Source organism: Salmo trutta, chromosome 28 (assembly GCF_901001165.1).
Source record: "Salmo trutta chromosome 28, fSalTru1.1, whole genome shotgun sequence".
Taxonomy (NCBI): Eukaryota; Metazoa; Chordata; class Actinopteri; order Salmoniformes; family Salmonidae; genus Salmo; species Salmo trutta.
Genome location: NC_042984.1, coordinates 36,833,572 through 36,860,856, shown reverse-complemented (window position 1 = coordinate 36,860,856; position 27,285 = coordinate 36,833,572). Strand labels below are relative to the sequence as shown.

The 27,285-nt window shown below is 40.8% G+C and overlaps 4 protein-coding genes across 10 annotated transcripts in view; 2 read left to right on the top strand and 2 right to left on the bottom strand.

Moving 5' to 3' along the window:
* The window catches only part of raf1a (Raf-1 proto-oncogene, serine/threonine kinase a), a 42,041-nt gene extending 32,402 nt beyond the window's left edge, over nt 1-9,639 (bottom strand). Inside the window, exons 1-3 of one of the 3 annotated variants that reach the window (XM_029719865.1) lie at nt 8,278-8,557; nt 8,015-8,048; nt 391-617 (exon numbers count right to left, since the gene is read on the bottom strand). In XM_029719865.1, coding sequence (XP_029575725.1) covers nt 391-591 — 201 coding nt within the window. In that variant the 5' untranslated portion in view covers nt 592-617; nt 8,015-8,048; nt 8,278-8,557. Of the gene's footprint in view, nt 1-390; nt 618-8,014; nt 8,558-9,621 lie in introns of those variants that run through there. The other 2 variants (XM_029719866.1, XM_029719867.1) reach the window with 2 other exon arrangements.
* Nucleotides 9,640-11,012: 1,373 nt separating this feature from the next.
* cnbpa (CCHC-type zinc finger, nucleic acid binding protein a) lies at nt 11,013-15,137 on the top strand. 2 transcript variants are annotated; one of them, XM_029719873.1, is made up of 5 exons: nt 11,013-11,129; nt 12,631-12,745; nt 13,126-13,191; nt 13,539-13,737; nt 14,165-15,137. In XM_029719873.1, the coding sequence occupies exons 2-5, from the start codon at nt 12,634-12,636 to the stop codon at nt 14,280-14,282; spliced, it is 495 nt and encodes a 164-aa protein (XP_029575733.1). In that variant the 5' UTR covers nt 11,013-11,129; nt 12,631-12,633; the 3' UTR covers nt 14,283-15,137. The 2 variants fall into 2 exon arrangements, with proteins under 2 accessions (XP_029575733.1, XP_029575734.1); XM_029719874.1 differs by having other exon boundaries at nt 11,021-11,125.
* A 392-nt stretch (nt 15,138-15,529) lies between these two features.
* LOC115166138 (haloacid dehalogenase-like hydrolase domain-containing 5) lies at nt 15,530-23,104 on the top strand. Of its 3 annotated transcripts, none has more exons than XM_029719868.1 (8): nt 15,530-16,126; nt 18,645-18,848; nt 20,115-20,227; nt 20,378-20,471; nt 20,553-20,586; nt 20,698-20,872; nt 21,126-21,314; nt 21,577-23,104. In XM_029719868.1, the coding sequence occupies exons 1-8, from the start codon at nt 16,007-16,009 to the stop codon at nt 21,974-21,976; spliced, it is 1,329 nt and encodes a 442-aa protein (XP_029575728.1). In that variant the 5' UTR covers nt 15,530-16,006; the 3' UTR covers nt 21,977-23,104. The 3 variants fall into 3 exon arrangements, with proteins under 3 accessions (XP_029575728.1, XP_029575729.1, XP_029575730.1); XM_029719870.1 differs by having other exon boundaries at nt 16,041-16,266; XM_029719869.1 differs by lacking the exon at nt 20,115-20,227 and having other exon boundaries at nt 20,391-20,471.
* Nucleotides 23,105-23,984: 880 nt separating this feature from the next.
* gp9 (glycoprotein IX platelet) lies at nt 23,985-26,781 on the bottom strand. 2 transcript variants are annotated; one of them, XM_029719872.1, is made up of 2 exons: nt 25,198-26,781; nt 23,985-24,998 (listed from the first exon to the last, which is right to left on the bottom strand). In XM_029719872.1, the coding sequence occupies exon 2, from the start codon at nt 24,995-24,997 to the stop codon at nt 24,251-24,253; it is 747 nt and encodes a 248-aa protein (XP_029575732.1). In that variant the 5' UTR covers nt 24,998; nt 25,198-26,781; the 3' UTR covers nt 23,985-24,250. The 2 variants fall into 2 exon arrangements, with proteins under 2 accessions (XP_029575732.1, XP_029575731.1); XM_029719871.1 differs by having other exon boundaries at nt 23,985-25,462; nt 25,646-26,781.
* Between the last annotated feature and the right edge of the window lie 504 nt (nt 26,782-27,285).

Below are 27,285 nucleotides of genomic sequence, written 5' to 3'. Positions count from 1 at the left end.
AACGCACTTAACAACAACAACAACAACACTTAATGTGACTAGTTAAAACACAAACATGTGCATAATATATTATATTTTGGGATAATGGGATGATTTGGGATAATGGTTTACCCTTTGGTCTGTGTACGATGGTGACAATCAATCTAGGCAGCAAATTTTCCACCAATAAACTGCCACACTTAGATGACTCAGTTAAATAAGCACTCACTCAAAACAAACGCAGTGCAACAGTGTGTTGTTGTTTCCGTAATCCCACTCACTCCCTGTCCTCTGAACTACTGTTTTCATTGTGTGTCCACGTGTATAGTGTCTTTGGGTGTTTTTGAAAGGCTCTTCAAATGAAATGTACCGTTAGTTACAACATTAATATTATTATTCTATTAGACTCACCACGGTGCGCTGCTGGTTGGGGAGGTAGACTCGGATGGTGCTGCTGGTCTTAGAGTCGGGGATCTTGCCGTCGTCTGAGGAGCGGCGCTGGTATGGAAAGCCCTGAACCATGGTGGGGGAGAGGCAGGGGCCCTCGAACACAGAGTCCTTCATTCCAAAGCCGTTGCTCAGGGTCTTCCACGCTCCCTGGAGGTGCTCCATCAGCAAACACTAGTGCTCTCAGCGCTCTGGGGACACAGAGAATATCAGGCCACACTAGAGGTCAGCCATGTCAGTAGACTGTGAACTAGGCAAGGTTTCTACACATGATACTGGATGACTCTGTTTAGAGCAAGTAAAGTTGTGTGAGGTTACATGTTGGGTGAGAAAATGTGTTTTGTGACAAAATCAACAATATATTTATAACCGAATGGGTTCGAATACTTCGAAATTGAGTCTCCTGCCTATAATTAGCTCAGGTAGCAAATGCAAACCTTAGGGCAAGGTTACTCATCACGCAAGTGTGGTTCACCAGCACATCCGCTACATATCAACACACACGAAACAAAGTACCTGCAAAGATTCAAAATCAAAGCACAAATTAAGAGTTTATTTCCAAAAATCCTATAATTTTTCACATTTGTGTTTATTTCACCAGAAATGAGCGCTTCATGTGTTTGTAAAATACAGGTTGAAGTTGGAAGTTTACATACACCTGAGCCAAATACATTTAAACTCAGTTTTTCACAATTACTGGCATTTAATCAGAGTAAAAATTCCCTGTCTTAGGTCAGTTAGGATCACCACTTTATTTTAAGAATGTGAAATATCAGAATAGTCGAGAGAATGATTTATTTCAGCTTTTATTTATTTCATCACATTCCCAGTGGGTCAGAAGTTTACATACACTCAATTAATATTTGGTAGCATTGCCTTTAAATTGTTTAACTTGGGTCAAATGTTTCGGGTAGCCTTCCACAAGCTTCCCACAATAAGTTGGGTGAATTTTGTCCCATTCCTCCTGACAGAGCTGGTGTAACTGAGTCAGGTTTGTAGGCCTCCTTGCTCACACACACTTTTTCAGGTCTGCCCACAGATTTTCTATAGGATTGAGGACAGAGCTTTGTGATGGCCACTCCCAATACCTTGACTTTGTTGTCCTTAAGCCATTTTGCCACAACTTTGGAAGTATGCTTGGGTCATTGTCCATTTGGAAGACCCATTTGCGACCAAGCTTTAACTTCCTGACTGATGTCTTGAGATGTTGCTTCAATATATCCACACAATTTTCCGTCCTCATGATGCCATCTATTTTGTGAAGTGCACCAGTACCTCCTGCAGCAAAGCACCCCCACAATATGATGCTGCCATCCCCGTGCTTCACGGTTGGGATGGTGTTCTTTGGCTTGCAAGCCTCCCCCTAATTCCTCCAAACATAACGATGGTCATTATGGCCATTTTTGTTTCATCAGACCAGAGGACATTTCTCCAAAAAGTACAATCTTAGTCCCCATGTGCAGTTCCAAACCGTAGTCTGGCTTTTTTATGGCGGTTTTGGACCAGTGGCTTCTTCCTTGCTGAGCGGCCTTTCGGGTTATGTCGATATAGGACTCGTTTTACTGTGGATATAGATACCTTTGTACCTGTTTCCACCAGCATCTTCACAGGGTCCTTTGCTGTTGTTCTGGGATTGTTTTGCACTTATCGCACCAAAGTACATTCATCTCTAGGAGACAGAACGCATCTCCTTCCTGAGCGTTATGATGGCTACATGGTCCCATTGTGTTTATACTTGCATACTATTGTTTGTACAGATGAATGCGGTACCTTCAGGTGTTTGGAAATTGCTCCCAAGGATGAACCAGACTTGTGGAGGTCTACAATTTTTTTCTGAGGTCTTGTCTGATTTATTTTGATTTTCCCATGATGTCAAGCAAAGAATCACTGAGTTTGAAGCTAGGCCTTGAAATACATCCACAGGTAGACCTGCAATTGACTCAAATTATGTCAATTAGCCTATCGGAAGCTTCTCAAGACATAATTTTCTGGAATTTTCCGAGCTGTTTAAAGACACAGTCAAGTTAGTGTATGTAAACTTCTAACCATTGGAATTGTGATACAGTGAATTAAAAGTGAAATAATCTGTCTGTAAACAATTGTTGGAAAAATTACTTGTGTCATGTACAAAGTAGATGTCCTAAACAACTTGCAAAAACTACAGTTTGTTAACAAGAAATTTGTGGAGTGGTTGAAAAACTAGTTTTAATGACTCCAACCTAAGTGTATGTACACTTCCGACTTCAACTGTATTACTGTTCTCAGATTTTTGATTGCTAGATTTTAGGTGTGTATCAAAAATATTTTTTGGGGGGGGAAATGCTGTATATTCATTGTTTAGCTGGAATGGAATGTTTGTATACTGTATATTTAACTGTGATATGTGGTTGTCTCATCTAGCTATCTTAAGATGAATGCACTAACTGTAAGTCGGTCTGGATAGGAGCATGTGCTAAATGACTAAAATGTCCAATGTAAATGTTTTACATACAGATCTCCTATTACTGTATTGATTCATAAAAATAAAACTGTAAAATATTGATGTCACAATTGTATCATTTGTAGTTCTTTATAAAAATGTTTTACATTTGACTGTGTAAAACCTAGCAGTGCTACTTATTTCTGAGAGTGCGGCGGATATATAACGTTTTGCAAAAAAACATGATTATTTGTCTATCTGACATGAAACTATCAAGTGATAGATTTCAAACAAATATATTTCTGTCATTGAACAATCCCATGCCATGATTAGACAGTGAAAAAAACTATCTCTTTCAGAAATTCTTTAAACAATAAAATTAATTTACCAACCTATCTGAAAATGGATATATTGCATTTTGGAAAGAAACGCTTCAAATAGCATATTTGTGTCCTCATTGCAATCAATAATTATCTGAAAACAAGAGCACTTTCTAGTTGATAGATCTCATCAAATTGTACCAACAAGCGCTTTGGCCCATTTTACTACAAATATGCACCTGCTTTGATCTTGTTTTCAATACAAATGCAGCAGCACACATAAACACAAGAAATGTAAATACTGTCTCAGCCTGTCTCTGGTCGTGTGGAGTGTGGACACAAGAGATACATCTTAAACAGAGAACAGTTGACATGACAGAGATGATTGACTACTGTTGTAAACTTTAACCCCACAGGGTTCACAGGTCACAACACAAAACCAAGGGCCTACTCAACAGAAACACGACCATAGCCGGTGAGACCACCATACCTCAGTTGGAGTTGTGTTCAAAATAATCAGGTTGACTATTGTACAGGGTAGGAAGTGGGTGCACCAGCAACAATGCCAATGAAATATAATTTTTCCAGTCCCTGCCATAAGCAGGCTTTGTCACTGGGGCAAGAGCAATTGCACTTGTTAGAGAAATGGACATTGATACTCCTCCAGCTGCCTTCATGCAGACAATGCAGTGTCATCCTAGCCTAGCTGACATGACTCACAGTGCAGGGAGAGCTGTGACCACACTGGTCTGGAAAGGAGACCACTAGTTAATGCAATATTCACTCAAAAATTGTGCAACAGGTTTGATTGGTTCTTTGAACAACAACAAAAATCCTCGGGGGTTGAGACCTCGTTGTTGGGATTGCTCGGGGGCTGTGTTTGGCTGTGCGTGTCAGTTTTTGAGTGAGAAAGACACAAAAGAGAGCCAACCAGTAAAAGCACAGCCTCCTTCATTATCAACGAACTGTGCCAACAACATCAGACTTTAAGTGTTAGGTGTTAGCCAGACTAGTGTCATCCAGCACTACAAAGACAAATTGTGACAAAGATTGTGTTTATCTATTGGATTCACTAAGAAGTGTCATCCGTTTTGTTACCAAAGCGCCTTATACCACCCACCACTGCGACCTGTATGCGCTAGTCGGCTGGCCCTCGCTACATATTCGTCGCCAGACCCACTGGCTCCACCTTATCTCAGCTCACTGGTCACGATAACAACACCCACCCGTAGCACGCGCTCCAGCAGGTATATTTCACTGGTCATCCCCAAAGCCAACACCTCCTTTGGCCGCCTTTCTTTCCAGTTCTCTGCTGCCAGTGACTGGAACGAATTGCAAAAATCGCTGAAGCTGGAGACTTACATTTCCCTCACTAGCTTTAAACATCAGCTAAACATCAGTAAATAGCCCACCCAATCTACCTACCTCATCTCCATATTGTTTTTATTTACTTTGCTGCTCTTTTGCACACCAGTATCACTACTTACACACCATTATCTGCTCATCTATCACTCCAGTGTTAATCTGCTAAATTGTAATTACTTTGCTACTATGACCTATTTATTGCCTTACCTCCTCATTGCCATTTGCACACACTGTATATAGACTTTCTTTTTTTCTATTGTGTTATTGACTGTACACTTGTTTATTCCATGTGTAACTCTGTGTTGTTGTTTCTGTTGCACTGCTTTGCGTTATCTTGGCCAGGTGGCAGTTGTAAATGAGAACTTGTTCTCAACTAGCTTACCTGGTTAAATAAAGTTGAAATAAAATAAATAAAATAAAAAAGTTATTGTTTTCAATATGCATGACTAGGCAAAATGCACAGTTCAGAAGCAACAAGTTATACAATACACCACCACAATTTCTATTCCTGCAAAGTAAACCTAACATGCAAACCTCACCAGCCACGTTGTGTGCGCGAGCGTTGCCAAATAACTGTACACATACATGTTATTCAATCATTTCACTGACGCCGCTCACTCGTGTGAATTAGCATCTGTATAGCCAAGCACTAAAATAGAACTTGGTTCTATTTGAGACGCTCCACACGCTGCAAATTATTTGGTATCAGGAAGATACAAACCCACGTGGATGCTTGAAAGATAAACGATGAGGTATTAATTAAAGATAACTAACTAAAAACTAACTAGGTTCCCCTTTTTATCTGTGGATTTTAACTTGCGTGTCATGATCGCATCTGGTGTGGATGGACAAAATCAACATGCGTGCGATGGAGGTTAAAATACCAAAAACAACTATATTAATTTGGGGACAGGTTGAAACACACAAGAAACGGTCATGGACATTTAGCTAGCTTGGTGTTGCTAGCTAATTTGTCCTGGGAGATAAACATTGGGTTGTTATTTTACCTGAAATGCATACCCACTGGGCACAGATGTCAATTCAACGTCTATTCCACATTGGTTCAACGTAATTTAATTAAAATTATATGGAAACAACATTGATTCAACCAGCATGTGCCCAGTGGGTATGGTCTTTTTTTTATCTGTATCTTCTTCGAATTTTAACAAATTCTGAGTCATGCAAAATTGTGTGTTCTCTACCCCGACAATTAATCCACAGATAAAAGGGGAAACCTACTTAGGTTTTAGTTAGTTTTCTTTTATTCATCTATCCTCGTTCATCTTTCTTCTTGCTCTTCTTCTATGGAATTTATATGGTGGTTGGAAACCAATTTTAAGGTGCATTAGCATTACCGCCACCAACTGGACTGGTTTGTGGACCTCGTTCATCTCTCAATCACCCACGTAGGTTAGTATGCTTGCAAAAAACAATGAGTAAATAGGAGAGGCGGGACATGCAGCGCGTGAAGCTTTTAGCTCAATAATGTCTATCTGCAGACTGAGGTTACTACTGCAGTAATATTGCAAAATTACTGCAGTAAAAACTGTGTTATTTTGGGCGCAGTATTTGCAGCATACTGCAGTTATACTGCACTCTAACTGCAGTTATACTACAGTGTACTGCAGTTATACTGCACTCTGACTGCAATCTATTGTCGTAAGAGAGTTCCTAGGTTTATTGTACTAAGAGAAATGTATTGATCTTGACCATTGCAATTTCTTTTTACTGGCTTCATGTGGAAGTAACTTTACAACAGATTGATCTTTAATTGGTCAGCAATATTGAAAACATATTATTATGGGATCATGCATTAACTTCTCCAGCTTTACATTATAGTAATCGACATTGTGTTGCTTTGTAGCGTAGAGAGGTGAGCTACATGCTTTCATTTCAACAGCTACAGGTTTTGGAAGATAAAAGAAAATTCCTATTACAAACACTCTAATGCATACTTTTTTTAAAGCAATACATAGAATTGTATGAACTGAACAGAAGCCAATAAAAATGTAAAATGTAAAAACATTTTTACATTTTTTATAGAGTTGCGGTCCCCACTACAAAAAATAAATAATTAAATGCATGTATTTTTGTCCTCACAACATTACATTGATACTGTAAATTCCCATTAATTCTTATGGAAGCTTTCCTTATCAGGAGTATCATAATGGCGGATGGTGACATCAGAACAGCACTCCCTGTCAGTCATCGAGTGAACACATACACATTTGTGGAATGTTTAGTGAAAGGACACAAGCCTAACACGGAATCCAAACCGGCTGCGCGCATGCGCCATCATGCATACATTTATTTTGTCCCCCCATACCAAACGCGATCACGACACGCAGGTTAAAGTATAAAAACAAACTCTGAACCAATTATATTAATTTAGGGACAGGTCAAAAAGCATTAAACATTTATGGCAATTATCTAGTTAGCTTGCACTTGCTAGCTAATTTGTCCTATTTAGCTAGCTTGCTGTTGCGAGCTAATTTGTCCTGGGATATAAACATTGAGTTGTTATTTTACCGGAAAAGCACAAGGTCCTCTACTCCGCCAATTAATCCACACATAAAACGGTCAACCGAGTCATTTCTAGTCATCTCTCCTCCTTCCAGGCTTTTTCATCTTTGAACTTGTATGGTGATTGGCATCTAAACTTTCATAGTATTACTACACCGACCAGCAACACAGTTCGTCTTTCAATCACCCACGTGGGTATAACCAATGAGGAGAAATAGAAAGAAGTTCGATTTTAGCCCTTGGCAATGCAGACACTCGTTGACACGCGCGAGCAGTGTGGGTGCAATAATTGAATAACATAGATTTCTAAATTCATTTTGCAACGCACGCGACGCGAGCGGTGTAGTCAGCCGGTAACAGATTTTTGTCCCGTTCCCTCCTTTGCGCAACACTGCACAGAGCTGACGTTCTTGAACAAACACCGACAGCAAAACAATTGACTTAGATTTATCCCACTCAGTTCATAGGCCTACTTACTACATTAAAGTGTGAAAATGTATGCAATGCAATAACTACACATGTTCTATAAAGTAACATGGCTATACTACATAAATGTCAGTGTGTTATAGAATGAGAATATAATGCAAAGAATGTATTATATACATTTCACAAAATAAGTCAATACATTTGTGGAGGAGAATATTGGTAGAAATGACTGAATTCTCAGTCCTATAATTTGCAATGTTAACTCAACATTTCCTCTAAAGACTGTTAGATTGAAGTAGCACAAACAATACCACGCTGTATAAAATATGACAACAGCCTATCTAGGCCTATTTCCCGTACGATCCAAACTCCAACAGCAACCGAAACTTCACACATCACCATTTTCCTGTCACAATAATTACACCTATTTGTGATACTGACTCCAACAAGACTCGCAGTGATCTGGCACGGGAGAAAGACGACAGCTGCAATCCAATTTTGTGCAGAATTAATGGCACTGTCAGAGCAAACTTACCAAAACAAGTTAGAAAACTTCAGCTCCGCCATAACTGGAGGAAATGTAGAGTCGATGACATCATCGCAACGCATTCAGGGAGAAAAAAGTAGCGTGTTATTATGATTAATCCAAAATGTGGAGCCCGGAAAAAAAGTAACAATGTATCAATGTAAGCTACCAAACCATTCCCATGTATGCAATAATGTCCACCAAATAGGAAAACCCGATGGGTTACTTAACCAATCCCTAAAAATATATTTAGTCTTTCTTCCATTACTTACGCTGAGTGAAAAAATGACTGTAGCCTAGGTCCTACAAGTCCAACAGAGACACCTTCTCAAAGTCACAAGTGAAGGATACTAGAACCGTTAGGTTGATGGCAAATTAAAACTCAAAAAGTTGTTGTAGCCTAGTTATGTTGTTCGCAATATTTACGACGATATGCATAAGGTGAAATACTTTGAGTTCGTGTCGTGCGCCTGCCTGACGCCAGTGATTGAAACAGGACCCTGCAGTCATAAAAATAATTTCAGCCATACACTCACTGCGCCATAATGAGGACACAAATTTAAGTCCACCCACTCTGACACTTTGATATTTACTTTTTATGTCAATAACTGGCGAACAGAAAACAAAGTCCAAAAAGTGGAGGTGTAGCCTAATAGAAAACAACCACGTTATTACTGCACTATGAACGTGTGATGCAGGTTGGGGACTGACAGACAGCACACAACGAGACAACATTTAGCCTAGCTATCTAAAGGGGAGGCATTTAGGATGAATGCAATTACAGTGTTGAGATTGAAAAGTAGGCCTGTTTTTATGGCAAGCCTAAATAAATTCAGGAGTAAAAATGTGCTTAACACATAATAACTTGCATGGTCTCACTCGGTTTGCAATAATAGTGTTCAACATGATTTTTTGAATGACTACCTCATCTCTGTACCCCACACATACAATTATCTGTAAGGTCCCTCAGTCAAGCAGTGAATTTCAAACACAGTTTCAACCACAAAGACCAGGGGGGTATTCCAGAGCCTTGTAAAGCAGGGAACCTATTGGTAATGTTTGTAGATGGGTGAGAAAAACAAACAATTTAATCAATTTTGAATTCAGGCTGTAACACAACAAAATGTGGAATAAGTCAAGGGATATGAATACTTTCTGAAGGCACTGGATATAAGAATATATGCTGTTAATCAGTTGCAGAATGAGAAATCCATAAAAAGAATAACAAGCACCCCATCTTCTGGTGAAAATAAGACACTACCTAAAGACTAATTCAGTGGACATCAACATTAGGCTATTTTCTAAAGGCGGTATGTATTTTGTATCTGTACCAGGAGTCAACTGATGAGTCAATTGTCAGGTTAACTAACTGAGTTTAACTGTGTAAATAGTGATCAAACTAGGCCTGTCCATTCGATTTTTTACAGGGGATTTTAAAATCCTGGTGACTTGAAATAGAAAAATATTGGTAGCCTAACAATTTGAAATTGATTCTCAAAATACTGCATCTATCCTATTTGAGACATGTTCTCATCATGAAATAGATTACTTTCTCATAGCAAAGGCCAAGCGTACACTGTTAAATAGAGAAGTTGGATCTTAGGCTCTTATCTTACCTTCAAACCAACTACTCAATTGATCATGTGATCAAGATCAGATCCCCAGCTGAAGGTCCCCTGAGGTAACCACGGATGATGACATTGAAGACTCCAGAGTTCTATCGCCAAGGCCAATTGAGGAGGAGAATGATCAGACCGCTTTAGTTAAGTGTAGCAATGTTGCTTTCCTCACCAGCACAGACCAGCCTGCTCTCCTTGACGCGATGGGCACACTGAATACACAAGGCAGATGACATCCTTGTCAAAAATGCTTTGATCATCATAACTTCATAGCTGCATATATCATCTATCTCCTGTCAAATGCTCACCATTTTCTGATCATATATTTGATTTAATTTCCATTCCAAAAATCTCCATTAAAACAACTACCTCATTCATATCCTGACAGCAACAAATCCCAAGAAATACCAATGCAAACACTTTGCATGCAGCCTAAGAGGATGAGGGCAGGGCTTTATCCCTGTATGATCTTAAGGTAACCATTAGGATGCAGTCTCATCATCAGTGCAACATCAGCTACAGGGTTGGGAGGAAACCAGAAAACCGTTATGTCAGGGAGAAGTGTCCAGTCACTGGTATTCATTATACCAAAATGATGCAATGTAATTTAGAGAATCCCTCTAGAGTCTAGATGGACAATGCATTTAAGGGTTTCAATATCCCACATCACCCTAGTGAAATTGACCTATCCTTTCCATGTGCATGACAGTACAGGCCCCCTTAAGATTGCATCTTTCCCACTTATTGATCTGACCATGCGCTCAGGGCGTAGTGAGCTGAAATGCTTAGCCTCCATGATTTAGTGTAATGTCTCTCACTTATCAGCACTGTACTCAAATAGCCTACCTATGATGCAACCTCTGTGTGGAACAGGGATGGGTCAGTCTGCATCCATTTATCCCATACACTAATATTCTTAAACTTGAAATACCCTTTACCTTATATCAAAATGATCCACCACTCATTGGGCAATGTTCAATACTGAATAACAAATAATTATATTTGATTGATTGTTTCCATGCCCATGAGATGACTGGTGTTAGTCATTCAACGCTGATGCACATAATGTGTCGCCTATTGCAGCCTACACCTACCGCTCTTATATTTTTAATATTTAGAGATGGAAAGCTATTAGAATGTAACCCAAAGAGGAAAGAAGAAGATCCATAATTGTATTTAGGCTAGTTCTACGCGAAATATATGGCAAATGAATTAACATCAAAAGATGGAAATATGAGATCACCTGAGATTTGACAACAGACACCCTGGGAGGCGGGACAGGATTGCTGTCTTGCTCAGTGATTCGCCACTCCGTGGAGGCGGTGTCCACATGCGCTCGTTTGCCATTGGTACTGGAAAAAGACCGTGCCCAAGTGCTGCGTTAGCTTTGACTGGATAACGTGAATGACACATTCTAGAAACTCGGTTCACACCGCATGTGGCGCAACGGAGAGAGGAGGCGTAAACAGCAGAGAATCGCGTAGCTAGGTTGCTAGCTAAGGTAGGTGAGTAATTAAAAACATTTAACCTTTTTATTTCCGACCTTAGCTAAAGTGTCAAACTTAGAAGTGCCATAAAAAAAAAACATTCGAAATCATGTGTTTTTAATGCGAAATTACTTGCTGAGTGATGTCCGCCAACGCGGGTAACGTTAGCATTAGCCTTTTCTACTGGATCTGTGGCCTAACGTTGTTGTCGTTGGCTAGCTAGCTACTACGATGTGGTTCGTTATGCGCGGGAAATTAGCCCTATTAGAATTTTCCCTCATTAAAATGTGTCCAGCAATATACTATTGAAACGAATTATTTGTGAGTGTGGTTTATCACTTCCATTTTTATTAATGTTGCATGGCTGCGACGCGGCCTAGTGCCACATTCAAAACTGCAGAGGTGGTGCTAGCGTTTTTCTTCAGACTGCAGCAGCAGCAGCTGCTGTTATCTCAACGTGACAAGGCCAGAAAGCCTCATGCACCATTCATGCTTTTACCTAAGATACATTCCATTTAATGGATCTGTCTAAATAGTAATTCGGTATATCAACATTTCAGGGAGAATAATCCTTGTTTTGCAGTTAACCAGGTTTTTGTGTGCTAGGTACCATCGCCAATCAACTGGCCAGGCGTGACATGTTTCATTACTGTAGCTAGCTAACGTAACTGTGTTACTAGCAAGTTAGGTAGTAGGCTGGCTAACTACCTAGCTAGCTACACTAGTATTGTAGGGTAGGCACGTTAATAGTTTGTCAGCTTGGTCTGACAGGTAGCCATGGCCAAACCACCGTAGGTATTGAAGCTACCACGAAATGTTAATTCATTGCCCTCTTATTGGCATATTCATAACATCCTGCACGTGGTTAACTACTGAAATTGTATTTGCGCAAGCTACCTTGTAAACAAGAAGTTGTCATATTTCGAAGCTGGAATTACCATCAGTTAACGTTAGCACCACTATAACAAGGCACTACTAAGTTACATATTAATCTATCTAGTTACAGGGCTTTCTGCTTTTGCTGCCTTTCAGCAAACCCTTGTCTTGGGGGAAATGTAATGGACAGAGAAACTGATGTCCGTGCCTTTATCAAGGTATGAATGTGGACAACATGGCAAGGTTAGATATTGTAAATGTAGCTGGTATTGACTCTGAATTAACATACTTTCATTATTTTCAGAGACTAATGATTTCATGCTTGTCACATGTACTTTCATACCAGCAGACCATTTGCCTTTAACTCATTGAAAGGCAAATAGTGACAGGTGGCATACCGATCCTTCTTTTTGACATTTTAGAATAGTAGCCACCAGCTAGCCAGATACCAGCTCTTACCACTCAAGCTAGCACATGGTTGAGTCAGGAACAAGCCATTGATCCGCCCAGCTTTTATTAGACAACCCTGACCTTTGCCTCTACTGTGTTGAATTGTCTACCATGCCCTTAGAATTCCTGCCTCCTTTGAAATGACAAGACTAATTTTGGTTTCCAATAACAGTCATTTCTGTTTTCTCTGCAGATTATGGAGATGAGCAGTAGCGAGTGCTTCCGATGTGGCCGTCCTGGGCATTGGATCAAGAACTGTCCCGAAGCTGGAGGGCGTGGCCGCGGCAGGGGCAGAGGAAGAGGAAAGGGTACTTTTCTTGTTTTTGGGACACTCACAAATTCTGCACTGTGTGTGAGACTGGTTTGTCAATCGGAGAGCTAAATGACCAATTCTAAGCAGCTGCCTTAATTTTACAAAGTCTTCTCCCATGGCAAATAACCTCAGTGTTATCAGGGGCTTTCAGTCATATCACTTCGTTATCACTGGGATATTCAAACGATGAAGCACGGTTGTCTTAATCACGTCTATTACTTCATTCTAGTGATTTAGTTCACAAGCACCTAGGTCACAACTTAGTTAACATGGCGGCAAAACGATGCATGTTCCTCCTCAGTAAGTTGCCAGTGTTCTTTTCACGGATGAGTGTAGAGTAAACCTCTGGGTCACCTTTCTTCTTTTTTTTTTAAGATCTGTTCTGCTATCGCTGTGGAGAGCAAGGTCACATTGCCAGGGACTGTGAACAGACCGAGGATGGTGAGAATAATTTTGATCCCTTTAATGCTAAGTACATGTAAATGGTTTTGTCAATACAACTCCTGAGTTTTTGTACATTTGTACTTGTAGCTCTAGTTTGGAGTGAGCAAGTTGTAGCTTTCTCATGACTGTCACTATGTACTGGGTCCTGCTGTCAGGATCTGGGGACACATGGGATTTCAAAAATGTTTACATGTTATTAACATTGTACACCACATTCTTGTTGGTTGAATAATAATGGTGTTTGGAAGATGTGCCTTTTATTATTGATAGCCATGTCGTTATTTGCTTACATGTAGAGAACAAACCTTTAATGCGCTGTTTTTTTTTTCTCTCTTTCTCTTCAGCCTGCTACAACTGCCACAGGAGCGGCCATATTTCCCGTGACTGCAAGGAGCCCAAGAAGGAGCGGGAGCAGTGTTGCTACAGCTGTGGCAAGGCTGGCCACGTGGCCCGCGATTGCGACCATGCCAACGAGCAGAAGTGCTATTCCTGCGGAGGCTTTGGCCACATCCAGAAACTTTGCGATAAAGTAAAATGTTACAGGTGAGTGACCACATAGTAAAAGTGTTTTTAGTGGAAAAAATGTGGTAATGAAAACGCATGGTACCGACTCATGCTTGCATGTTCCCATGTACAGAGCAGACTTCACTAACAACTGCTGAAAGCAGAAACACAACGCGTTTCGACAAGTCTTCTCAGGAGTGACATGCAGTCTGGTACCCCCTTCTTTTGGGGACAAATGGTTTTGCTGTAGTCTTTAGTTATAGGCATGTATCATCTAAATGGCAAGCTTTTAAGTAGTTGTGCATCTAGATTTATAAATGTTTGTGCTGTGTATATGGTCCTTTTGCTTTTTGAGAGTTAGCAAAAACCATTGCCTTGGCAGCCATTTCCAGTTTAGTTCGCCAGAGCCATGCAAATGTTAACTCTTATGCTTGGTCAACCGAAGTTCTGTTTCCCCTCCCCCCAGGTGTGGCGAGATCGGCCATGTGGCTGTGCAGTGCAGCAAAGCCAGTGAGGTGAACTGCTACAAGTGCGGCAACACTGGCCACCTGGCAAAAGAGTGCACCATTGAAGCCACAGCATAATCAGTGCCCTTTGTTGCCCCTCCTATTTTTTTCTGATTGATGGTTGGTTGTATTGTTTTTCTCTGAATCCTCTTCACCGGCCAAAGGTTGGCTGACAGAGGCTAGTCCCGGGCCAGTGAGCCTCTCGACATTTAATATAAAGAAAGGGGTAAAAAAAAATATTCTGCATTCAACACAAAAAATGTTTGTTTAGTTTGGTAGCAGTGTTATGTTTAATGCTTTGTTAAAGAACCCCTTCTTTCCAAGCCTCTGGTGAGCAGAGATGAATGAATGGGACTAAATATATGGGATATAGAGGACCTCTGGGCTTGTGGAAAGTGAGTCTCAGTAAGAAGGGAGTAAAAAGAAAGCTGAACTTCCATGTATGGTTTGTTTTAGCGGGATGACATTGGTAACAGTTCACACCATATGATCCATCTGCATCTGGGCCCTACAAGCAGCTAAGTGCCAGGCGATAACATGAATGATGTGTTATCGATAAATGGCGTTACATTTTTGGAGAAATTGAAAGAATCTTAAGTTCTTTTATAATAGAAAAAAATAATTGTTTACAATTTAAAGGAATATGGGTAAATAGACCAAGGTAGACGTTTCCCCAAAAAAACGATTTTGGAAACTTTTACCTTGGAGGAAAAATGTGCATCAAGAACACAGTTGTCAGATCATCAGAATTAGCAGTTATTTGGGAGTGGAGAATGTTTTCACAGAAATCAAATGTTATTTTTGTACAATATCACTTAGACTACTGTAAAAATACCATTTGCTTGTACTCAGTTTAAGTCGGAAGGAAATGCAACTGAAGTCCTAGAACATAGAAATGTAATTTTAAACTCAATAAAGCTGGAGGAGCACAGGGAGGATGATTGTTTACATTTCTTTCAACGCTTATATTTCTTCTAGGTCTTGTATTGCTACTTTCTTGACAGTAGTTATGTATTTGTCAGCAGTTGAGGCTAAAACTAACTTTGTCATGTTGAACAACCCTACCCTAGAAATGTCCTTTAACATTTTTGAAATGCACTTACAAATAAACAGTCATTGCTTGTGGATAGCCCCAGACATTGCCAGCAGTTACAGTGCAGGACTAAGCAACCACAGCAGACTTTTCTTCCCAGAGAGAATGTAGGACATGTGCCAAACTGCATAGGGAATCCTCCTGTCATCTCTTAAGCATTGGCTCAGATGTCCATGTCAAATACCCCCAGGTGGCACTTGCAGTGTAAATTTAGCCAACCTATATATAAAGACTCACTTGGTCCTCAGCTATCCGGTTGTCAATTTTGCATTCAGTTCAGGCCTCATTTGGTCTCCTGTCATTAACAGAACATATATACACATCTATTGACATGGATTAAGTCAAATTGTTTTAATTTGGTGCGGTGGTGATAAAATCAGATTATTAAAAAAAATAATCTATACAGATTAAGATGTCCAGTATACTTGCTGTTGCTTTTTACCGTGCATTTCTATAGCTCCACCTGATGTTCAAAATGGCAGCAGGGGCCGCAGTCTAGTTTTGCCGCTGTTGACGACTTTCAACAGTCTGCATAATAAAGATAAAGGCCCTCCTACTTCTCATATGTCGTCATTCAGGCTTGCCCAGAAAGAAATACATACGGGAGAAAATTGGAGGAAAACTAGCACAACTGAACAGCTAGCTCAGCCCAGGCCCTTTTTTTAAATTCGGGGCTTCATTGTTTTTCGGTCCTCGGTGAAAGTAGGAGATGAGGGGACTCCTGCCGTTTTACCGGGCTCTGAACGCCCTGTGTAACCGACAAGTCAAGCGAAGAGCTGGATTTGCCGGTTCTCAGTGCGGGTTTAGCGGAACCGTGTCTGATGGCAAGGTACGATTTGAACTGCAGCTGTTGCTTCCAAATGGATTCTGCACTGTCGGTTGATACATTGTAGACTTCTGACAATTAATACATTGTAGCCAAGTGTTTCCTTGTAATAGGAGCAACACCGAAATGTAGCATTTCAAAAGGTAACTTTTTGGATGTGCGCTTTGTGTCGGAATGTTACTGCCTCTGAGGGCAACTAGCCTAAATGCAATATGTGGGGGTATTTTCTTGATAAATAAATACATCTACAACCCAGTCATTTTTTATTTAATGTAGACAAATGTTACACATTTTGTGGTAACCAGGCCAGTATAAAACAGTCATGATTTTCCATAATATGTCAAAACAAACGTCCCCTTTGTTTATGCCAAATCGCAATCTTGAGTCGATGTTGAGTTTTTTTTAGCGTTCAATGCGGATGTTTTAGCCTCTGATGATGCGTTCTAGTGTATCATTCCCAGGGGGCTCGTCGTCTGCCTTTAACCGCACAAATGCACTGTCCTTTGCAGTCAATTCTGCATCACTCATCTTGTAATATAGACTACAATGAATTGGAACACATCTTGTTTTTTCTCTCTAAATAATAGGACACAGAGGTGCATGTACAGTGGGGTCCTGAATTATTGGATCCCTTGATAAAGATGAGCAAAAAAAACTGTATAAAATAAATACAAATACTGAGCAATATTGTATGCATATTTTTATTTATTGTATCATTTTATACTAGTGCAATTGCTAAAATAAATAGATTTGTTTTACAAGTAATAAAAAAAGATAGGGATTCAATACATTTGACCTGATTTCAATAACTCCAGCACCCACCCCTTGCGAGGATAACGACACAGCCTTTTTCTAAAATGTTTTATGAGATTGGAGAACACATTGCCTGATCACCGACAATGATGAGACAGCCTATAGGGAGGAGGTAAGAGACCTGACCGTGTGGTACAAGGACAACAACCTCTCCCTCAACGCGATCAAGACAAAGGAGATGATTGTGGACTACAAGAAAAGGAGGACCGAGCACGTCCCCATTCTCATCGACGGGGCTGTAGTGGAGCAGGTTGAGAGCTTCAAGTTCCTTGGCATCACCAACAAACTAACATGGTCCAAACACACCAAGACAGTCGTGAAGAGGGCACAACAAAACCTTTTCCCCTCCTTTGGAGACGATTTGGCATGGGTCCTCAGATCCTCAAAAGGTTTTACAGCTGCACCATCGAGAGAATCCTGACAGGTTGCATCACTGCCTGGTATGGCAACTGCTCGACCTCTGACCGCAAGGCACTACAGAGGGTGGTGCGTACGGCCCAGTACATCACCGGGGCCAAGTTTCCTGCCATCCAGGACCTCTATACAAGGCGCTGTCAGAGGAAGGCCCTAAAAATTGTCAAAGACTCCAGCCACCCGAGTCATAGACTGTTCTCTTTGCTACCGCACGGCAAGCGGTACCGGAGCGCCAAGTCTAGGTCCAAGAGGTTTCTAAACAGCTTCTACCCCCAAGCCATAAGACTCCTGAACATCTAATGAAATGTCTACCCAGACTATTTGCATTGCTCCCCCCCCCCCTCTACTACTCTCAGTTATTATCTATGCAGTCACTTTAATAGCTCTACCTACATGTACATATTACCTCAATTACCTCAACACCGGTGCACCCGCACATTAACTGACCACAAAATCTACGTTTTGCAATGGCCATCTTAGTCTTCGGACTTCAACCCCATTGAAAACATGTGGTTTGAATTGAAGAGGGCAGACGAAGGATATCAATCATCTGGAAAGATTATGTATGGAGGAATGGTCTACGATCCCTCCCAATGTATTCTCCAATCTCATTAAACATTTTAGAAAAAGGCTCAGTGTCGTTATCCTCACAAGAGGAGGGTGCTGGAGTATTGAAAACAGGGTATCCAATCATTTTGACCCCTATTTTTTGATTACTTGTAAATCAAAATCTCTTTCTCTGAGCAATTGTATTAGTATAAAATATGTTTTATTTTTTGGATCATACGATATAGCTCAGTATTTGTATTTATTTTATCCAGTATTTTTTGCTCATCTTTATCAAGGGATCCAATAATTCTGGACGCCATTGTATGATGCATATTTTCTCTGTGAGCTGCCTGCACAATTCACATTTCCTTCCACATCTACCTTGAGACTGTTGTAGCTTGATCCACATCATAGCGAAGCAGAATGTAAGCTCACAAGACTTCAGGATTGTCGTACAAGGCTAAGACTGTTGAGCAACACCCTGGAAGTAGATGTGTTGTTACATAGCTATAGAAAGTAAATCATTACTAGATGTATATTTAAAACAGAACTACACACAGGATCCTGTAACTAGTCTACCAACTCAGATCCATGGCTTGGGGATGTTAAATATGTTGGGTCCTATGCTATTGAGTGTAATGATTAATGTTGAATGATATAAACAACTGTAATGTTGACGTCAGCATGTAGTGATCTAGAAAGTGGAAAGCATGTAGTGATCACTCTCTCCCTGTCCCATCCTCAGCCACAGCCACGCTTTGGCCTGCTGTTTGACATTGATGGCGTGCTTGTCCGGGGAAAGATGCCCATCCCTGCTGCAAAAAAGGCATTCCAAACACTGGTCAACTCTCAGGGACAATTTGTGGTGCCAGTTGTTTTTGTTACCAACGCAGGGAATTGCATGCGGCAGACGAAAGCGGACCAGCTCTCTCACATCCTGGGTGTGCCTGTAAGTGTCTCTCACCTACTCACAGCTCTCTTCTGCCACACACAAACTGTAATGACTAAGCCCTTATTTAATTTTGGTCCGTGTGGGAGGTTAGTCGGAACAATATTGCAGTGAACAGAAGGGCAGGGAAGCGAACCCGGGTCTCTGGTGTGAAAGGCATCGCGCCAATAGGGTTTACCCACTTCGTAGGAATTGAAACGTGGATCATACTGTATAGCGAGGATCGCTACAATATGTACCTTAGTGCACTGATGTTGTACATGTTTCTATTTATTATGGATCCCCTGGCAGCAGCTACTCTTCCTGGGGTCCAGCAAAATTAAGGCAGTTTATACCATTTTAAAAACATTACAATACATTCACAGATTTCACAAAACACTGTGTGACCTCAGGCCCCTACTCCACCACTACCACATATCTACAGTACTAAATCCATGTGTATGTATAGTGCGTATGTGTGTGTGTGTGTGTGTGTGTGTGTGTGTGTGTGTGTATGCATGTGTCTGCCAATGTTTGTGTTGCTTCACAGTCCCCGCTGTTCCATAAGGTGTTTTTTTAAATGTTTTTTTTATCTAATTTTACTGCTTGCATCAGATACTTGATGTGGGATAGAGTTACATGTTAGTGTGCTACATTGTCTGTTGACTTTGAACAAGTTCTCAGCGACATGATGGCAAAATATGATAACCAACAGAGGTACCTAGACAATGATGTGCATTGATGTTACCTAGACAATTGAGGTACCTAGACAATAATGTGCATTGATGTTACCTAGACAATTGAGGTACCTAGACAATGCTATGCATTGATGTTACCTAGACAATTGAGGTACCTAGACAATGAGGTGCATTGATGGTACCTAGACAATAATGTGCATTGATGTTACCTAGACAATTGAGGTACCTAGACAATGCTATGCATTGATGTTACCTAGACAATTGAGGGACCTTGACAATGATGTGCATTGATGTTACCTAGGCAATGCTGTGCATTGATGTTACCTAGACAATTGAGGTACCTAGACAATGATGTTGCAAATGAGAACTTGTTCTCAACTAGCCTACCTGGTTAAATAAAGGTGAAATAAAAAATGTAATTAAAAAAAATTGTATGCAGCCTTTTGACAGGACATTGAAGTGTGTGTGTGTGTGTATTGTTGCACAAGTAAATCAAACTAATCATCACCTCTTGAAGATAATGCCTGCTGTAGGTCTCATACCAGTCATGCTCTGGCTCAGCCTATCTGACAGGTATTTTTGTTACCAGATTACTATGGACCAGGTAATGATGTCACACAGTCCACTGAGGATGTTCAAGAAGTACCATGACAAGTGTGTTCTGGTGTCAGGACAAGGACCCGTCCTAGATATTGCCAAAAAGTATCTTTTTGAAATATATGTTGCCAGACATGATCAAAGCATCTGCTTGGCGTGATGAGAGAAAATATCTTCTGTTTTACACACAAATGAAGTAACAAGCTGATTATAATGAATTTGCAATGCGTTGGTGTAATACTTAACCATGTTAAGCTTGGGCTTCCAGAATGTGGTCAGTATCGACATGCTGAGAGAGTCATTTCCTCTTCTGGACATGGTGGACCACAACAGACGACCCAAAGTGCCGGTGAGTCTGTATACATCAAGATCCATAGACAGGCTATATTTCAAGAGGCTTTCCTAAGCATGTTCCATTTTTTCTTTTCAGTCCAGTCCAATTGCCAACCTTCCCACAGTAGAAGGTGAGAGCTCGTGAACAGATACTCTTCTTCTGATTTATATTTTTATTGAACTGTCACAGTAATCGCAAATCATATCCATCATATTCCAATTATTTTCTCTTCCCGGTCCAGCTGTTATTCTGTTTGGGGAGCCCATCCGATGGGAAACCAACCTCCAGCTGATAATTGATATCCTGTTGACCAATGGGAACCTGAGCGGAGCCCACCAGAGCCAGAAGCTACCCCAACTCCCCCTGCTGGCCTGCAACATGGACCTCATGTGGATGGCCGAGGCCCAGTCTCCACGGTAACCAGTGACTTAAAGCTGTTATTGAAATGTGGTGAAAAGGCCGATATGAATAGACTCAAAAAAATAAAAATAAATGTTTTAAAAAATGAATAGACTGAAAGACATTTGTTTTTTCACCATATAATATATTGATGTCCTGGATGCAAAATGGGACCTAGCTCATTGAGTTCTGGCCTTCAAGAAAAGCTGTTGAGTGAGCCGGATTAGTTGACTTGTTTAATTTTGCTTCTGTACATCATGTAAACTCCAGGTTTGGTCATGGGACGTTCCTTGTGTGCTTGGAGAACATCTATAAGAAAATAACAGGTAAAGAGGTGAAGTACAAGGCTCTGATGGGGAAGCCCAGTGAACTGACCTATCACTTTGCTGAGTACCTTCTCAGAGGCCAGGCCGTGGAGAGAAACTGGACACAGCCAATCACCACCCTCTATGCTATTGGGTAAGACACCTTGCATCTCACTGTTTACAGCAAAAAATGGTAGCAATTTATTTCACGTGAAAGAATATACTAGGTTACAAATGGGTAATCACACAATGATAACAATGGAAAAACTTGATTGTTCTTTTGGGATTCAAGGCCTTATCTTGACATTACAGTAGATGCATATATGCTGATGTCCATGATGTGCGATGTTGTGTCTGTATTACTTGATTCCTCTCTTTGATTTCCTTTCTTTTTCTTTGCCTCTCTACTCCCTCAGGGATAACCTGATGACTGACATCTATGGGGCCAACCTCTACAACCGCTACCTGGAAGAGAGGACAAGGAGGAAGAACTCCAAAGCTGTCGCTAAGATGGCCACCGCCACGGGCTCCAACGCAGCCCTGCCCCAGGTCAACGACCACGTTGAAAATGCCTGGGAGAGCGAGCTGGCACCCCCCTCCGCCACCTCCTGCAAATCTATCCTGGTATGTACTGGGGTATACAACCCCCACACAGAGGTGCCCACTGACACCAACCAGTGCATCAAGGAGACTGTGTTCCACGGGCACCGTGACTTCCGCTTTGACCCGGGGCTGGTGGAGCCCGGGCACATCGTGCAGGACGTGGCTGACGCTGTGGAGCTCATCTTTGAGCAGGAGAAGTTTGTGCCTCAGTAAAGTTCTCAGATTGGTGTCGTCATGGCGACCTCAGTAGAGATCTCGGTTGGCCTGTGCCGGCCATAGAATCAGAAATGATTCTATTCTAATTCTATGGTTCTGGCTTTAAAAGGAGGGGGTGATCAAAATGATACAGAGCAGATCCAACCAACTGACTAATATCCATTTGTCCAGTGTTGTGCAGATTTGTTTTGCAGGGTACGATGGACATGGAGATTCCCTTGGTTTTTAGCTGGAAAACACCACACACTGAGTTACTTTGGACAGTGTTTACAACTTGTCAGGGCATTGAAGGTTCTTAAGAGGTCATATTCAAACTCATAATGGTGTAAAGTATTGAACTCTTATTCCTTCCGTTGTATTGTTTTATAGTGGGTTTAAAACAAATCAAGTTTAGCACAATTACCCACTTTTAAGTAATGGCAATTGATGTATATAGATTATGTATATAGATTGACAGTATTTTAAATTGTGAGTCTTATGTATCTTTATGACTACAATAACTTATCAATATTTTTATGAAGTCTATGTATAGATTCCTTCAAAAAACTGACCATAATCTTGTCTACCATACATTTTGTCTGTTACGTCTACAGTATGCATGCATTTCATGAGATAGATTTAATGCATTATACTGTACTGTAAGATTACCTATTATTATTTAGGTTGCAATACTGTCCTTCAACTGTGCTGTCTACATTATTTCTAGCAATGTAAACCATATAACCTGTATTTGCACAGCACAAAACGATTCATTTTAATTTAATGTTACCATATCTTGCTGGGCTAGTAAACTTGCCCTTAGTTGTAAATGTACAATTTGTCGTATGCATTAGAACTTTGACTGCAGATGCAAAGACTGTATCTAGCCATTTATATTTATATAAAATATATAAATATAAGAGAAGCTATATTTTCATTAGTGGATTAACCATGCATTTCAGTGGATGCATTACATGTTTTAAAATATGTTATCAATGTCAATATTGCTTGTATGATTGAAAATAGCGTTGCTTAAAAAATGTCAACATCCTGGCTACTTATATTTCAGTGCTGAAGATGAGTTTTGTTTACATGAAAACAAATTACTCCATAAGAAATAAAACCTGCTTATCTTCTTGCCATAAATCCTACTTGTTTTCTTCTTACTGTCCTCATGCACACATCTTCAGTTTCATAAGAAAATATTGTCACTACTCTTATCTGCAGTATTTGCACATTAGGAAACATATAAACGTAATGGGCTATCAAGAACAGGCACAGTGCAAACCTTGCACCTCGATCATGTCCATTTGAATTATAGGAAGGATATGCCTCCACCGGCACAGACAGTTGAGGGTATCTCTTCTAGGCAAGGCCCCTCTGAGGGTGATAAATACTGTTGACATGGGTACTCCCTATCCTCCCAGTGTGGAATAACAGAGCAGTAAGCCAAGTTGATCTGAAATGGTTATTGGCTACATTGGACAGTTTTGATTGATAGAAAGTCACCCTAGAGAGAGATTAGCCAAGATTAGTCAAAAAGTAGCTATGATAGCGATCGTGTTCTTTGGTAACACGTTATTTTACAGCCCATAATTATCTGGTAATTACTCAGAAACTACATGGTAAGAGTAATTACATAATAATTGCCCAATAATAACTTTGTCACTTGAGGATTAACAAATACTAGGAAGAGCCATTTGTATGCCAAGTCATTTGCAATTAAATAGCAATGGTAACAGGGCTGTAAAATAAAGCATGAGCTGTTTTTTTGAACATGCAATAAAGTAAGAGCGCGATTCAATCCATAGAGCTGAAGAGCTGCGCTATAGCACATTTTACATTTAAAGGGAATGTTCCTAGATTCGCGGTAATCGCTGCATATGCTAGCTCAATTGGAAATTACCTTTCAATTTCAATCACACTATAACGCGGATTTTCAGCACTACGGATTAAAGTACTGCACGTGCATTGCAACAGTAATGTAACAGGTGCGTTTGAAGTCAAATTAATTAGCAACTCTATATGTGTTTGACGTGAGCACTTTATACTCAATTACATTTATTTGTATTGGAGAGATACAGTGTACAAGTGTAAAACACATAACAATCTGCTACATAACAACAATGGGAGACATTAGTTCCAGAGCATGATTTTACAGGCTTCATGACAAAAATTCAAGGCATGAGTCAAAATAGTCTGATAAAGGGTATTCCAACAGAATACCCTTTATCACCAGCTTAGGTTTAAAATCCCCAGTCACCCCATGGTCCCCGACAATCATCCCAAATCTTATATTGTCTTTATCTTTATATTGTGTTTCTTGTGCAATACGTCCAGTATTTGTGGCAATATCTCCATGTTAATCAGCGGTCTCTCTGGGTCGTTTGTCCAGGTGAGAGAGGCTGAGTTCTCCCTCTCCTCAGACAGAGTCCTCTGGATCCTCCTGTGTTTGGGCTTCAGCGACCTCAGAGAGTCCACCTCCAACCCTGCGTGTCTCTGATCAATGTCCAGAGTGAAGGTGGAGTTCTTGGCCAGCCTCAAACCCCACAGCAGCAGGCCGATGAGCCCACACAGCATCACCCCCACCATGGTGTCATACACCCACCCTGCACAGCTTCGCTGGGCACAGGAAGAGAAGTAGGCATCATTGAGTGCAGTGATCGCTGTGTGTGCCACACCACTGGGGCTGGCACAGGTGGGCACCCCACCAGACACGACAGCCCAGTTCCTCCTCAGCCAGGTCCTCAGGAACAAGATGCCACAGTCGCAGTGGAAAGGGTTCCCAGACAGGGTGACCCTCCTCAGGTCTTGCAGCCTGTCAAAGTGCCCTGAGGGTACTGTGAACAGCTGGTTGTCCTGGAGGTAGAGCTCTGTGGTGTCTGGAGAGAGAGGGGGCACTTCCATGAGGCTCATGGAGCTGCAGTTAACCTGTAGTCCTGAAGGCTGGAGAGCTGAACACCGGCAGGGCTTTGGGCTGGGCTGTGCACTGGAAGTGGCCAGGAGGAGGAGGATGGCTATCCCTGAACCTAAGAGCATTCTGCAGGCGAAAAAACATGCCATATCAAATGTATACATACAGTGTAGAAAAAAATTGTGATTGTATTTCAAATATGTTGTGGCAGCATATTTGTTTATGCAACATGTATGGATTATAAATAATAGTGATGTGGGTAAAACATATATGCTATAGAGTGAACAAGCTCGTCATGTTAGTTTCAAGTTAATATGAGGCCTACCTTTCAGTGTCAAGACAACGTAGAAGGTAGTTCTTGTAATTCCACTCATCATTGAGGCCTGTGCTCGCCAGGTGTTCTGTCCAGTGCTGCTCTAGAAGGTCTAGAGTTCTAGAAGATGTCCTTCCAGTCAGCCACTATTCTCCATTTTATAACAGACGTGTTTAACTGTCAGAATCTCCACAGGACATATGTAACGGCTACAGAGTGTGTGAGAACCACCACTGACAGGGCCAGCTTTGGGTCACGTGACGAGAGGGAAACACCTCTGTTGGGAGAAGATATGGGTTTATCTTCCAAAATTGTGGTAGTGGCTTTTAAGTGAGTTTGTAAATGTAGTACTGCTATACATTTAACCAATGAGGACCAATGTGGTATTATTATATACTTCGTATGAGCCTCCATACCTGCCAACAATATGCTCATTCACTTCTTATTGCTATACACCTACCATTACTGTTAGCTGGTAGCCTATCAGTTCTATGTAGAGTATGCTGCTACCCGGTCACAATCTTACTCCAGAAGTAAAATGACGAATTAGGGCATGTGCTGGCATAACTTCAAATTTTACTCTACTGTGTTATAGTAGTATGATCAAGTAGTAAACACTGTCTAGAAACCCATCACACCACTAGGTGGCGTGCTGACACAGCTTCATCTCTATTCATGTGTGCGCCCTCCAGTGGTTACACTGTGTATTAGTGACTTTACTAACCATAACACAGATCAAAAACACAGAATACATTCCTTTTTTATTTACCTCACTGATACATATGCAACATGTATCTAAGAAGTAGATAACACGTTCTAAGGGTACCTTTTCTAAGGGCTTTATTTAGTTTTACTTGGTAAGATAAAAGGAAAAAGATTGACACGATGATGCACATTAGAAGCCAAAGACCAACACATGCATACCATAAGTCATATATTTGTTTATTTAGCGTTGTCAACATTGTCACAGTTGAAGTTTTACGATAACTGGGGTCTTACTGACTCACTACTCACTGGACAAACTGAATGCACATTGAAATGAGGCATCTCTTGTCTTGCCCTTTTTAAAGTGTGTCTTGCTCCTGATAGAACAGCTTGCAGCATGGGATGAGAGAAAGAGAGTGTGTGTGCGCGTGTGTAGGGGCAGGGAACGTTATAACAGTCTGTCAGAGCCACAGCGAATGACAGTTCACTAATGTTGCTGGCAGAGACAAGTGATATGTTGAAAATCATATCTTCAACCTCCCATATAAGGTCACCTTATATGATCTCCACTGCAGATATTGGGATTAGAGTAGTGATACTGTACTCACTATGTACAGATTATTTTTCTCCCACTTTGTCCCTTCTTGTCTTCATTTTAGATAAATCATCCTTTCTAGAATTCCATAATCAGCACTTCTACTCCGCTATTTTCAAAGCTAAAGCACCCGGGCTCAATAATAACAGAAGTGCGACATGTTTATGTTTTGTTATTTTTACAATGACTATGTACACTACTGGCCAAAAGTTTTAGAACACCTACTCATTCAAGGGTTTTTCTTCATTTTTACTATTTTCTACATTTGAGAATAATAGTGAAGACATCCAAACTTAAGAAATAACACACATGGAATTATGTAGTAACCAAAAAAAGTGTTAAATAAATCAAAATTATATTTTATATTTGAGATTCTTCAAATAGCAAACCTTTGGCTTGACAGCTTTGCACACTCTTGGCATTCTCTCAACCAGCTTCACCTTGAATGCTTTTCCTTGAAGGAGTTCCCACATGCTGAGCACTTGTTGGCTGCTTTTCATTCATTCTGCAGTCCAACTCATCCCAAACCATCTCAATTGGGTTGAGGTCGGGGAATTGTGGAGGCCAGGTCATCTGATGCAGCACTCCTTCACTCTCCTTCTTGGTAAAATAGCCCTTACACAGCCTGGTGTGTTGGGTCATTGTCCTGTTGAAAAACAAATAATAGTCCCACTAAGCCCAAACCAGATGGGATGGCATATTGCTGCAGAATGCTGTGGTAGCCACGCTGGTTAAGTGTGCCTTGAATTCTAAATAAATCACAGACAGTGTCACCAGCAAAGCACCCCCACACCTCCATG

Bases quoted from the DNA above. Each gene is read 5' to 3' on its own strand.
- LOC115166138 (XM_029719868.1), top strand. From the start codon at position 16,007: ATGAGGGGACTCCTGCCGTTTTACCGGGCTCTGAACGCCCTGTGTAAC. The intron at 20,587-20,697 runs GTGAGAGCTCGT...TTCCCGGTCCAG, and splicing joins CAACCTTCCCACAGTAGAAG to CTGTTATTCTGTTTGGGGAG. The intron at 20,873-21,125 runs GTAACCAGTGAC...TGTAAACTCCAG, and splicing joins GCCGAGGCCCAGTCTCCACG to GTTTGGTCATGGGACGTTCC.
- cnbpa (XM_029719873.1), top strand. From the start codon at position 12,634: ATGGAGATGAGCAGTAGCGAGTGCTTCCGATGTGGCCGTCCTGGGCAT. The intron at 13,192-13,538 runs GTGAGAATAATT...CTTTCTCTTCAG, and splicing joins CTGTGAACAGACCGAGGATG to CCTGCTACAACTGCCACAGG. The intron at 13,738-14,164 runs GTGAGTGACCAC...CCCTCCCCCCAG, and splicing joins GATAAAGTAAAATGTTACAG to GTGTGGCGAGATCGGCCATG.
- gp9 (XM_029719871.1), bottom strand. From the start codon at position 25,036: ATGTATACATTTGATATGGCATGTTTTTTCGCCTGCAGAATGCTCTTA.